The following is a 10,595-nucleotide window of genomic DNA, read 5'->3' as shown; positions in this document are numbered from 1 at the left end:
TACACGCAGTGTGTGCTCACACGTTCGTGCACACACAGCCATATGCACAGCGTGTGAACGCAGGGTCATTCATGTGCACACGAGTGAGAATCGTGCACTATGCTCACATTTACACACACATGTAACTTGCCAACTGTGAAGAGGCAAGCGCCGCGTGGATCCTGGGGCACTCAGACGTGTCACATGTACACAGGGCACACAGGTAAACTGACTCATCCCCCATACGCGCGCTCACTCACACACACACCTGCGCACACACACAGCTGGGAAGTGGAGGCCAGCACACCTGGCCCTCATTCAGCCGTGGAGGCCAAGGCCACGGGGGTAGGAGCAGGTCAGCGGGGCACAGGGACAGGAGCCAGTGAGGCCGGCCAGGCTGCTGCTGATGGAGGACGCCCTTGGGCATGGAGGCCTCGTTGTCCCCCCAACACACCTTCCGATTGGTTTGACACCAGCAGGTGAGGCCTTTGCAGGGAGGTGGGGCAGGAGGGGAACCTTGTGACCTCTGGCTCCCTGTCCCGTCTGGGCTGCCCCACTGCCGGCCCCGGCCCACCTCTTCCAGCCTTTGGCCTGAGGATCTGCGGTCCTGGAATCAGGGCCAGGTGTCAAGAGGACAGCGGCTGGCTGAGTGTGGGAGACCATGGCATCTGGGGAAACCGAGGTCAAGTAGGTGGGGTTAGGGAGAGAGCTCCGAATGCGGCTTCCCTCACCCCACGGTGGTGCCCCCTGGTGCCACCAGCCGCAGCAGCTACCGAGCGCCCAGCCAGGACGGGGAGCCCAAATGCAAGTGTTTATTTAGTTTCATCTAATTTAAATTTTAAAACTGATCTCCAGTTTAGTTATTTCATGGTTGGAAAACTTACAAGTCTATTTGGAACAACTCTGGAGTGCAGATCCACATCCCCAATTATAAACTGTATGAAATTTAAATACCGACCCGCTCTGTCTGATGAACACTTACTGTCTGAATTCAAATGGCTTGGGAGGGTGAACACACCCACCGGACATGAAAGATGGAGTTTGAGAGAACGCAAGCTATCTCAATTACTGTATGTGGATCACATGTTGAAATCATCTTCTGGATATACTGGATTAAACACGAGGTTGGTAAAAATTAGCCCACCTGTTCCTTCTTACGTTTTAAAAGGTGACACCTGAACCGAATGAGATCTGTGGCTCATACTGCATTTTTATAGGAACCTAAGGACGCAGGCAGGGGGCGGGGCAGGAGACGATCGGTTCGATGCCCAGCTCAGAATCACCCGGGGTCGGCTCTGTCCCTGTTCCGGATCTCGCTCTCCCCACCCACACCCACCCTCCGGCACCTCGCTAGGCCTGTGGAGCGGGGCACTCACTCTGGCCGTACTGGCCGTACTGGTAGCCAGCCACGGGGTCCACGCTGTAGCCGGTGGTGCTGTAGGTGGGTGGGCAGTAGGACTGGGACGTGGGCAGGCTGTCTCCCGACTTGATGGACTCGGCCCGCTGGCAGCTGGCCGAGATGGAGGAGGCCGAGTCCAGGCCGCCGTGCAGCGGGGAGATGGAGAAGTCGGCCTGCGGCTGCGGCGGCACCGCGCTGGGGTTGCTCAAGATGCTCATGACCTGCGGGAGAGACGGTCAGTGTCCCGTCCGGCACAGCCCCGCCCCGCACCCGACGGTCCCCAGCAGCCTGGTGCCGGGACGGCTCCCCGGAGGGCCCCGCAGCATCCACGGCTATGGTCTCTGGGATTTCTCCTCCCCAGGCCTGACGGCAGGGCCCGCCCTCCGGGGTGGGGTCTTCGGCACCTCCCCCAGGGCCCCGCTGCGGAATGAATGGATGAACGGATGAAGGATGGATGAATGAGCGAGTTAAGGGAGTCCGGCCGAGTGCGCGAACGAGCGCAGGCGAGCAGTGCGCCTTCACAACGGACTAGGTAGGTATCTCTCCTACCAGTCAGGGAGCCCCGCCGGGTTAGCGGCTGTGCTTCCCCACCGGACCAGGAAGGCCCCATCTTCCGAGGTGAAAGGGAGAGCGGGGCTCCGTCCGCCGACTCCACCCGCTTTCCTGTGCTACTTCTTCCACACCAGAGTTCAAGGCCGGCGCTTGAAGTACCTTCCCGGACAGGCCTTGGTTTTGCCAGCTCCCCAGTGTCTGCGACCACCACCCCCTCCCTCTGCGGCCTGGTTCAGCGAATTAAGTCTCACCATTACGGCCGACGCCGAGGCTGGTCTCCAGAAACCCGAGAGCCTGGTGTCGGGATAGTGGGATGTTCATGTATTCATTCAACAAACAGGCAATGTGGTAACTCTGGCCCCGGGCTTCTAGCTGAGGATTGTGGGACGTGGGGGAAGTCCTGCTTCTACATTGGAGTTGCAGGATGGGGCAGGGAAAGGACTGGGTCTGTCTGGGGAGGCGACAAAGTCGATCAAAACCCAGAGTGATGGGGGGGCAGCCCCAGGAGAGTGCGCAGCCTGAGGGTCCCTATCCAACCTGGGGATGACCGAGGAAGGTGGGTGCTTGTAGTCCTGGTGACCTCCTGGCGATGCCTATGGGAGGGGACAGCTGTTCAGGTCACCCACCCAGCTCTGGCTCCGGGCGGCAGAGCCACACAGCCCGGTGCTGTGGTCTCTGATGTCCTCGCCCTCCCCTCTGGAGTACGAAGGCTGCGGGCCCTGGAGAAGGTGCCCAGCCTCGGTACACTGAGGGCGGCCACAGAGGAAGGTGGAGATGGCACCAAGAGGTGCTTCACACCTGGGACAGTGGAGGTGTCTCCCGGCTTCCCTGTGAGTGCTGGGGAAGGGATGAAGGTGGCCGGACAGAGACGGTGGGGCCTGGGTGGGGCTGCACTCCAGGATCAGAGGGGCTCAGCCACTCCCCCAGGAAGCCTGAGGCCCAGCTCTCACAGCAGGTGTGCCAGGACTGACTCCCAGACGGCGGACAGACAGCAGAAGAGAAGGGGCAGAAGCCAGGGCCGGCTGCATCTGGACCACTTTGGGAAACCTCGCCATTTTAGGGTGCAGCGGGGTCCCCAACTTGCTGCATATACCCCAGGTCTCTGTCAGCAGGGCCAAGAGCGGGTGCTGGGGTGGGCATGTGTGAGGTGTTCTGAAACACGGGCTGAGGGGCTGGGACCGGAGGAGAGGATTTCAGGGCCAACTCGGGAGCCAGACCACCTCCCAGGCTGTGTGCTGGGTGCCCACTCCCCACCCCACAGACGCACAGCCTGCTCCCCACAAAGGAGTTCTGGCCCCTCAGGACTCACAGGGAGACGCGTCACTCAGTGCAGACTCACACCAGCCCAGAGGGATGATGGGAGGGGATGGGGGTGCTTCAGGAGGGGCTGGGAGCCACGCACAGACCCAGTACTCATCTGGTCAGACAGGGACTGCAGAGAACTGCAAACAAATCTGACCACATCACTCAAGAACTATCAATGGCTCCTCAGTACCTCTCTGCAAAGGCTTCTTGTGATCTGTCCTTTACCTGCCTGTCCCAACCCCTCCCATCCTTTCCTGCTCTGGACTTCACGCTACAACAACATCAAACAATGGGTCTTTTCCTGAAGAGAATTTTCACTCACTGTTATTCATTCAACAAACATTTCGTACAGCGCTACTATGTGCTGGGCTCTACAGATGCTGGACTGTGAACACTCTGAGGGCAAGAGGATGTATTCTACTACCTCTACAGCCCCAGTGCCTGTATTGTGCCTGCTACATACAGCGAGCTCAGAAAAGCTTTGCTGCGTTCATTGAACAATATTTATTGAGCGCTTATGTGCCAGACGCTAAGCTTAGGGGCATCGCAGTGGAGACTCCAACTCTACATCCTTCAGGAGCTGCCAGTCTAATGAAGGGAGCTGATGACAAAGAACTGAACAGATAAACCGTGTAACTTCTGGGTCTGACGAGTAATGTAGAGGAAAAATGAAAGGGCATGGTGAGTGAGTGGGTGGGTGGGGGGTCAGGCAAGACTTCCTCAAAGGTGATGCCCAGCAAGTCCAAAAAGAAGCTATGGCAGAAGACCTTCCTAGGCAGGGAAATCTGCATGTGCAAAGGCCCCGGGGCAGGAACACAGCCAGCAGGTTTTAAGAAACAGTAAGAAGGTCTGCTCTCTCTGAGAAGAGAGCTGCCTAGGAGCTGCCAGGCCTCCTGCAGTCCTTTGTTTGAAAGGGCTTGTGTGGTGCCCCATGGCTCAGAGACCTTGGACCCTGGCAGTTAACACAAAGCTCAGGAATAGCTCAGGCCCAGGGAGCTTTTCCCATAATGGGATTTGCTCAATGGGATTTGCCCTGGAACATCAAATCACATCCACATCTGGGGTAGGTGTGAATGGGGGTGGCTCAGTGTTGGCGTGGTCTCTCCCAGGGTCCCCAGAGGCCTGTGGATCAAAGTGCTTCCATTTCAGCCGACACCCTGTCTCTGGGCCCGGCAGCTTCCAAGTGAACGGGACAGCACCCAAATGAGGAGAAGCAGGAGGGGGGACCCTGCTGAGGGAGGCCCACAGGCCCTGGCTCGCACTTTGGTCACTGCAATGCTTCCTCAAGCGAACAGGTTATTATCACTCCCATTCTGCAGATGGGGAAACTGAGGCACAGGGCAATTCAAAAGCTCATCTGAGGTCACAGAGCCAGGAGTGGTGGAGCTGGGATCTGCACCAGGTCCCCAGGGCCCCCGCTGTGTCGCCCTCAGAATCCCCCAGTGAGCGCGGAGAGCCTCACAGGGCCCCCTCGGCCCCTCCCAGCCTCCTGCCGGCCCAGGGTTCTGCCCTCAGATGCCGGAAGCTCTGCCCACAGTGAGGGGCCCTGCCGAGGTCCGGGCCTGCAAACTTTTGAACTTGAGGAAGTCCCCTCCCGATGTGGTGATCCACCCCCCTCAAGAATGCCGAGCCCTCTCCCCGGGTGGGTTCTACGTTTCCCGGTGACCTTGCTTTCACTAATGTATTACTTCTTGGTACTTACCGTTACTAACTCAAAATCAATACCGACCTCCACATCTGCAAGGTTTTATCTGAAGGCAAATCTCAGGGCCGTCCGTCAGGCTGACTGACAGCTGTCCCTTCCTCCCCCCTCGCCCCACCCAGCGCTGCCCCCCTTTCCTCCTCCTCAGCTCCAAATCAGTCCCAGCCTGGACCAGACTAAATCAATAAGGGGTCAGCCTCGCTGCACAGCCTCTGCCTACCCACCCCCTCCCCCAAGACGCGCCCGCCGCTCCACTACTTTAAAAGAAGGGGATGGGAAAATGTAATTAATTCCCTCCGTTGCTGAGCTGGCCCTGAGGGCCTGGGACGGAGGAGGCTGAGCTGTGAGGTCTGCACCCTCTGTGATAACCGAACGTGGCTTGGGGAGCGCGGCTGCAATTAGAGGGCAGCCTCTGCCTACCCACCCCCTCCCCCAAGACGCGCCCGCCGCTCCACTACTTTAAAAGAAGGGGATGGGAAAATGTAATTAATTCCCTCCGTTGCTGAGCTGGCCCTGAGGGCCTGGGACGGAGGAGGCTGAGCTGTGAGGTCTGCACCCTCTGTGATAACCGAACGTGGCTTGGGGAGCGCGGCTGCAATTAGAGGGGCCATCCCATCATCCGGGCTCCGCGGCAGGGTCGCCGGCTGGGCAGGGGCCGCAGCAGGGTGCGAGGGAGAAGGAGGCGCAGGGGCCCGGACTGGCGAGGTCGGGATGGTGAGAGCAGGGGGGCGGGCTGGATTCAGATCCGGGAACCCCACTTCCCCACAGCCAGGAGGGGAGCCTAGAGTCTCCAAGACCTGCTGGCAGTTGGCTGTGGCGCCCTCGCCAGTTGGTGCTGGGTCTAGGGCTTCCCGCAGCCCCGAGGCGTCAGTGTCTTCCCCAGCATTCGTGCCTTGGCTGACTAGCGACCCTGGCAGTTTCTTCAGCCTTCCGGGCCTGCGTCTTCCCATCTGTTCGATGGGAACTGCAGCTTCCTACAGGACCACTGTCAGGACTGAGGGAGCAAGTGCGCGCGGAATTCTCGACAGGCTCCAGCTGTCCTCCCCAGCCTCTCCCGACTGGCTTACAGCTGAAGAGAGGGCAGAGGTAGACGGCAGGTGTGGCCACCATCCTGAGATCAAAACGGCCCTAGAGAGCAGAGTCACAGCCCCTCCTGGTCAAGGACGTGCCCTTTTCCTCTCCTTTCCCCCAGGAGCAGCCCCCTAGTGGGTGCCATCTGAGAGACGTGTTGCTCTTCCTTGGAAAAGTCCTGCTCCCCCTTCAAGGCTGGGGTGCAACCAGGAAAGAGAGCAGGTGCATGTCACTTCCACAAGTCCCCTGCCCCTCCGGCCTGCACCCGTGGGTGGCATCGATGGGCATGGAGCAACGGCAGACCCACGAAACCTGCCTGCCTCCAGCTGGAGAGGACCAGGTCTGAACTCCTTGACCCCGTGCTTCAAGGACACACATCTGACTGCAAGACGGGGGCACCCAGAACACCTCTTGCCCACACTGCCAAAGAACTTTGTCTCAAACCCCCAATTAACAGTCAGACAATCTTTCTATTTGCCCGGTTGCTTTAGGTAAACTCCACATATACTTCCAAACACACAAATACTTCGATGCACATCTACATACATGCCAGGTGCAGGGACCCAGGAGGAGCCTGACTTGCCTGACCCGCACAGCAGGCAGGTGTGGCTCTGCAGGACCTGCTGATGGGCACCCGAGTGCTTTTCTCTCTAAGCCTCAAAACCAGATCAGCCCCCGCTCACCCTTTGCTGATCCCAGAAGCAGTGCGAGGGGGGATATCTCGGGCACGGCCCGTTCCCGTTGTCAGGGAGCGACTCGCCAGGAATGGACCACAACGTTTGTCCGAGCTGTGCGAAAATATCTCTCCGGACTGAAAACTGTCCTCAGAATACGGGGTGTGTGACCCTGGTCCCGGCGGAGGTGATCCAGGGCAGCTCAGCTCACCACTGAGCCCAGCTCCTGAGGGTCTGGGGCTGGAGTCCAGGCTGAGGGCAGGGAGCAGGGACAGGACTGCACCAGAGCCAGCCCATCCCGTCTCCCTGGGTGACGCAAGGGCAGCCAAGTGGCACCGCCAAGCTTCCCCGTGACTGCCACACACTGCATCTAACGACACGTCCACACGCACACGGGCCAAGACGGGGTGCACACGAACGCACCCATTCACAGGCCAACAGGAAGCACAAAGAAGATACCCAGGAAAGGCTGTGCGCACGCCCACTGCCCGGCCACACCTCCCAGCTACCCTCGCACACCCTCCGCAGCCTCCAGTGAACGCTCACCAGCTCACTCACAAAGCTACACTGCCGTCCCCGACGATACCCAGATGCACACCTCACACCCACAAGCACACACGCCCCCATCAGTCCCCTGCCTGTCCCAGCTCTATGCTGGGATTAGTGCGAGCGAGAAATCCCCCACCCAGGCAGCGGCCACACCGTGTGCCCCTCCTCCCTCTCGGCTCTCCGCTAAGAGGATCTGGCCCCTCCCCTCCCCCTGCCCCCTGTGGACAGCAGTAATGGGCTTCGGGTGCTGGCTCAGAGCTTCCAGATGAGATTTCCTGCAGCCCCCCCACCTGCAGGCCATCTCTGCTGTGGCCCTCACCCCATGATTCCCATGCTGCATCTCGCACAGCGGCCCCACCCCCCCTCCCTCGCGCTGCTCCATTTGGCTTTCACGGGTTGCCCCCTAGGCCTCCTCAAAGGCTGTCCTGACCCTGGCTGCTGCCATTTTTCTGTAGGAGCACAACACCTTACAGTTTGTTTTAATTTACTTTTTTTTTTTGGAGACAGGGTGGGTCTATGTAGCTCAGGCCGGTCTTGAACTCACTCTGTAGTCCAGGCTGGCCTCAAACTCCCAGTGATCCTCCTGCCTCAGCCTCCCGAGTGCTGGGATTACAGTTGTGCCATTACGCCTGCAAGCACCTTACTGATTACAAAGCACTTTTCTTCTAGCCCCAGGACGGCTCTATGAAGCACTGTTACTCCACTTTGCAGAAGAGGAGACCGAGGCTCAGGTTTGCCTGAAGTCACCCAAGGAACCTGTGGCCATTGGGACAAGAACCCGCGACCCTAACTTCTAGCGTGATGCTTTTGCCCACATCTCTGAAATGGCTCATGAACTCAGCGTGTGCACACGTGTGCACACATGGAGCATCATGCACAAGTGCACTGTGTCCACGTGTGTATGTGTGTATGCACGCACAAGTGCTGTGTGTGAAATTATGGGGTGTATTTATACGTGCATGTGGGACTCCTGCATTGCACACACGAGTTCTGTATCTGTGTGCACTTATGTGTGTGCCATGTGTGTGTAAGGCCTGAGTGTATACGTGTGTTTGAGGGCACATGTTCTGTTTGCACAGGAGACCCTCTCACCAAGACACCTGAGGTCAGCCGGTCAGGAGCTCCCAGAGCCCTTGGTAAACCAAATCACTGACCCGAACTGCCACCTCCGGCCAGGTGGGGGCGCCCCACCCCCACCCCATTCGCGCCTCTCTTGCCTGTCCTCACTGAGCGTGCAGTTTGAGCCTCGTAGACTCAGACACAAGAGGCAAGTTCTGCCGGAGTGAAGAGGGAAGCAGGAGCCGGGTGGGAGGCATCATTTGTGAATGTCACAGCAGAGGGCTCCAGGTAAGACTGCAAGAAGAACCTCCTGGGTGGGGTTCAACTGTGACGTCCCCCAGAAGCAGCTCCGAGCCCCTGACTGGACCAGGCTGACCCCGCTGTTCCCCTCATAGGCTGTTGCGTACACACAAAACACACATATACAACCCCACACAAACCCACGCACACGACACCCCCATGTTTCCTGTGGCTGGTACACCCCCAGGAGTTGCTGGGGTCAGACTTGGCTTCTTATTCCTAGCACCTGGCGCACAGTAGGTGGCCAGCAAACATTGGCTGAGTGAGCAAGAAGGAACAAAGCAGTTTATCTTCTTATCCCCAGCACAAGGCTTGGTATAAAGTTGGTTGAATGAAAAGAAAATATCCAAGCATATTGTGGTGGCGCACGCTGTCATCCTAGCTACTCAGGAAGCTGAGGCAGGAGGAGGGCAAATTTGATCCCAGCCTGGGAAACTTAGCAAGTTTCTGTCTCAAAATAGAAGGAGGGATGGGGTATAGCTTAGCACTCCCTAGGTGGGGATACGCTCAAAAGCACCCCCCTAACCCAAAGGATTTCAGAGTTTTCTCCTTAGCTGGGAGGGGTGGTGGCGGTCGTGGTGGGTTGTCCAAGAAGTCAAAGATATTCTCCCCCTACACACACAAATTTCAAACGTTCCGTGGACAAGATGTCACTCTCCAAATATCTGGAAGCATCTAGACCTTTCCAGAAACACTAGATGGAGATCCCAGCTGCCTCTCCCCGGGTGGATCTTCAGGCTGGCAGAGCTGGAAGGGGTGTTGGTGCCAGCACGGGACCGAGAGCTCCAGGCCCCCAGGGTGCCGGGGCTGGTGGAGAACAGCAGGACTCAGGGACCATCTCTGATGGCACGATAAATGGCGGCTGGGGGATTAGAGCAAGTGCTCAGAGCGGTGGCGGGGTTGGGGAAGGAAGGGGCCGATCGCCGGGAAAGATATGACTATTTAAAGGTAATGATTGCATAAATTTAATTAGCACACTTTCACGCGGCAAATGGCCGTTTTGTAATTAATGTATCTGGCCTTACTAAGCATGAAAGATCCCATCTCCCTCCCCTCCCTTCCTGCCCCCCCTCCTCCAGAGGCCCTAATGAAAGACAGAGAGCAAGTGACAGAAACAGTTTGTCAGCGGCTCCAGGTGTCAGGGCCCTAATTGGCCAAGCTGAGGGGAGGAGGGGGAGGCGGAGGAGTGGGGGGAGGGGAAGGGGCCTCCTTGACTCTGGCGATGGACGGGAGGCCTGGGCTCTCAGCCCCCCACCCCTGGCGTGGGAGGGGGTCCCCCTCCATAATTGCCAGAGATGAGGATGCAGATTGGCCATGGCAGGGACCGAGTGGTGGCAGGGAGGCCTCATTCGTACCTGGGCGGACAAGCTGGCCCCTATCACAGTACGTTAGGGGCTCATGGCCATGATGGCTCAGGCTGCCATCCCGAGAAGCCCATCCCTGCGTGGAATGAGCGAGTGCACCCCTGCTTCCTCCTCCGAAACCGGCCCCTGGAATGGGGAGGCCCGGGTGGACACCTGTTCATAGTCCCCTGCTGTTAAACACCTACTGTGAGCAAGCAGCGCTGCCGGCCACCTCTCCCCGTGCTGTTGGCTGGGCCCTGGTTCAGAAAAGCACATTTTAACGCTTCTGAAATCAGAAGGGACCCCTGTTCACTAGGGCTTCGTGGTGGCCATGTGAGGCTGCTGGTGACCCTTCCTGGTAAGAGCCAAGACAGGGCCAGCGCGTGGTCATCGTAGACCCTGTGACGTGTGGTAGAAGGGAAAGCCACTGCTCCATCGAGCTCAGAAGGAAACTGAAGCTCCAGGAAGCTGAGTAATTTGCCCAAATCAGTGTAACCTGTAGGTAGTGAGGCTGGGACCTGAACTCAGTCCGTTTCCTTTTTAGCATCTACGTAAGGAACTCACTGCCAGGCCAGCTCAGCCCCTTTTCCTACCCCTGAGGCAACATCTTCTGCAGGCTGACTACAGTGCCAGGCCGGCTCTGTCAGTCTTTCAGTCCTGTG

At 58.3% G+C, this 10,595-nt stretch overlaps 1 protein-coding gene across 1 annotated transcript in view; it reads right to left on the bottom strand.

Moving 5' to 3' along the window:
- The window catches only part of Pax7 (paired box 7), a 94,784-nt gene that overhangs the window by 5,420 nt on the left and 78,769 nt on the right, over window positions 1–10,595 (bottom strand). Inside the window, exon 8 of the mRNA XM_010614276.2 lies at window positions 1,356–1,599. Within this exon, the coding sequence (XP_010612578.1) occupies window positions 1,356–1,599 (244 nt within the window). The remainder of the gene's footprint in view (window positions 1–1,355; window positions 1,600–10,595) is intronic.

Source organism: Fukomys damarensis, unplaced genomic scaffold, assembly GCF_012274545.1.
Source record: "Fukomys damarensis isolate Sample0158 unplaced genomic scaffold, DMR_v1.0_HiC HiC_scaffold_23, whole genome shotgun sequence".
Taxonomy (NCBI): Eukaryota; Metazoa; Chordata; class Mammalia; order Rodentia; family Bathyergidae; genus Fukomys; species Fukomys damarensis.
This window is presented reverse-complemented; position numbering and strand designations above follow the sequence as displayed.